Below are 3053 nucleotides of genomic sequence, written 5' to 3' on the forward strand. Positions count from 1 at the left end.
ATCTACTACCAAATTTAACTACATCTACTAGCATATTTAGCTACATCATTGCCTCTGTTCTTCTGACAGTGAAGAGATGAACAACCTGAGAAGCTCTGAGGTGTATCAGTGTCTCCACAGTATTAAGGTCGGTGGTGTTTTGTTAAAAGAGGTGGGACACAATTTTATTGACCTTAAATCAGACACAGAGACAAAGCCTTAAAGTCCTCCATCAGTGAGCTTGGGTTCATTACAGAGAAAATCATAAACTGAAGATGAACAAATACTATAAAACTGTGACCTCCATACCTCCAATGACCTCTTGGTGGGGGAGTGGTGGCGCAGAGGTTAGAGAGGTGGGCCTGTGATCGGAAGATCCCCGGTTCACGCCCCGGTACCGACAACATCAAAAATGTGGGTGGGGTAGGTGAAACACCCACATTCGCCCCACTCTGGGCCCATGAGCAAGGCCCTTAACCCCCCCATCTGCTCCCTAAACAGGTTTCTCTTGAAAATGAGTTCTCGTGGCTCAATGGTAAATAAAGGCTAAATGAAAATACACCTGAAGTCATCCCTGATGTTCTCGTTGCTGTTTTCAATCCTTCCGAGGATCCGGCGTCTCTTCTCCGGTGGTTTATTGTCGTCCAGACACAAAGTAGGATGCAGGTTTTCCTCCGTCGGCCATTTGTCAACAAAGTGAAATGAGCTCGCAGACAGAGTTTTGGGTGGTCTCTTCAAGTTCACATTTTTTAGCCACATTCTTCTTAATTCCTCATCTGTAGGTAGAAGATGAAACTAAACCTTTTCACAGGAACTCTCTTTGTTTTGGTCCGTGTTCAAACTCTGTTGTTGTAGACACTGATTTAGTTTGGTCTGGTTGTTCTGCAGCCCTGAACACAACAGGTACCTGAACGCAGCACGACTACTTTAGTAAACTTTATGGTTGTTAAATAAATGTGAACAATTCAAAAACAAAGTTTTAGCTGATAAACTGAATGTAAATTACTTTAAAAAAACGTGATCCGTGCTCTGCTACCATGGTTAACCAATGCTAACTGCTACTTCCTGTCTGACAGGAAGTTGTACCCACAATCATTTAGACAGTAGAGCAACCAGGAATAAGGTGGATAGCACCGAACTAAACCTTCTCTGTGTGACAGAACCCGGATGTAGTCCTGGTCCACTACCTGAACGTGCCGTCTCTGGAGGATTCTGGGAAATGCAGTCCTCTGTTGTGCACCGTGTCCGACCGCCATGACAGCATGAGGTGGAGCCAAGACGACCTGCTGAGCCAGCTGAAGCCCATGTGTAGGTCACTGAGTTCGAGTCCACGTACACACTATGTCACGTGCACGCTGCTAACGTGCACGCCCTGTCAGTCCACAGCATGATGTGTTCACTGGGCTCCGAAGATTTCAGCATCGAGGAGCTGGTCCAGCACATCCTTGACCGGCAGAGAACCAAGCCCCAGCCACGCACACACACCTGCCTCTGTAACACCAGCCAGGGTAAGGCTGGGCTGTGATGTCACCGTGACATCACTGTGACATCACAGCTGACCGCAGGGTCCTGTCTCTGTCCACAGTGTCCTCAGGAGTCAACATTCCCCACCGCTGTAACAGCACCAAACACCGTATCATCTCCCCCAAACTGTCCTCCCCTGTCCCCTCTGAGCTGGGGGAGGCAGGTAGGGGGGTGGGAGAGCCCAAACTGCCCCACCTGCAGGCTCAGATAAGTCCCGCCTCTTCACCCAGCTCTTCCTCCTGGTAAGTCTTCCTCATAGAGACAGTTTGTCCTCACATGGGTCTGACCTGGTCTCTGTTCTGACACGGTCTGACCCGGTCTCTGCTCCACAGCTCAGCCTCCTCGCCCCCCCAGCCTCACCGGGCCACTCTCACCATGAGTAACCACGGTAACGGTTTCTGTGGCGACCGGCACAGTAACATGGCTTCAGTGGCGCTGCCTCAGAGCGCTGTCATCGTCATGGCAACAGCTGCCACCCTCCCAGGTGGAGGCGGAGCCATAGCTGAGGAGGCGGGGCAGAGGAGGAGCAGTGGCCCGTTGCTGCTCTCCCCCACCCTCCCTCCCCCTGTGAGGAAAACTGCCTCCCCATCACATCCGGCCTCCTCACCCACTCCCCCCTCCCTCCCCCCTCAGCCCGTGCAGGCCACACTCACCCTTCTCCCCTCCCCTGTCATTGGAGGCCTCCTTCTCACCCCCTCCTCCACCTCCCAACAATCTCCTCCTCCCTCCTCTTCCTCACTTCCCCCTTTCCTCCCCCCAGCATTCGACCCTGACTCCTTCTTGAACTCGCCCAAGCAGGGACAGACCTATGGCGGTCCTCCTCCCACCTCTTCGTCCACCACCTTTAACCCTCCCTCCCCCTTCTCTCACCCCTCCCTCTCTCTTTCCTTCTCCCCCACCATCTCCACCCCTCCCTCATCAGTTTCTCCACCCTCCTCTCTCTCCTCCCTCTCCCCCTCTGCCTCTGTCTCTCCTCCTTCCGCCTCCCTCCCCCTCTCCCTTGTCCTCACCCTGTCTCCCACCTCCTCTGTGACCCCATCCATCCTCCCCCTCTGCCTGGAGTTGGGAGGTCTGGTGAAGTCGGAGGTGGTGAAGGAGGAGGTGGGGATTGTTAAAGAGGAGGTGAAGGGCCCGACTGATGATGATTATGATGATGAAGGTAGTGCTCCGCCCACCAAGCTGGTGCTGCTACAGGTGAGCTTCAGACCTTGTTTTTGTTTGGGTCTACTTTCTGTGGGCCTATCCTTCCACTCACATCTTCTCCATATAATTTCTGTCATTTAGACAAGCCCCACCCCCTCCAGCCCATCTCCACGGCTAAAAACTGAAGACTCCGCCTCCCTCCACTTAATTTGTCAAGACACACTGAGTCAACCACCCCAGCTGACCAATCAGAGACAGGGACAGACTGATGGACAGCAGCTGTTGGGCCTGACTGTGCCTGAAGCTCCGCCCCCAGTCAGGATAACCAATCAGTCGTCAGTGAATTCTGTCACCAACTCCGTCCCCACAGATGTTGCCATGGTTACCACTTCTCAAGAACTGCTCTC

At 53.0% G+C, this 3053-nt stretch overlaps 1 protein-coding gene across 1 annotated transcript in view; it reads left to right on the forward strand.

Annotated features, from left to right (window-relative positions):
- Positions 1–3053, forward strand: part of camta2 (calmodulin binding transcription activator 2) — a 25319-nt gene that overhangs the window by 6897 nt on the left and 15369 nt on the right. The window contains exons 7-11 of the mRNA XM_037683573.1: positions 1140–1287; positions 1359–1487; positions 1565–1745; positions 1836–2697; positions 2788–3047. Coding sequence (XP_037539501.1) covers positions 1140–1287; positions 1359–1487; positions 1565–1745; positions 1836–2697; positions 2788–3047 — 1580 coding nt within the window. The remainder of the gene's footprint in view (positions 1–1139; positions 1288–1358; positions 1488–1564; positions 1746–1835; positions 2698–2787; positions 3048–3053) is intronic.

The sequence above is a fragment of the Nematolebias whitei genome, chromosome 1 (assembly GCF_014905685.2).
Source record: "Nematolebias whitei isolate Nwh7 chromosome 1, NemWhi1, whole genome shotgun sequence".
Classification (NCBI taxonomy): Eukaryota; Metazoa; Chordata; class Actinopteri; order Cyprinodontiformes; family Rivulidae; genus Nematolebias; species Nematolebias whitei.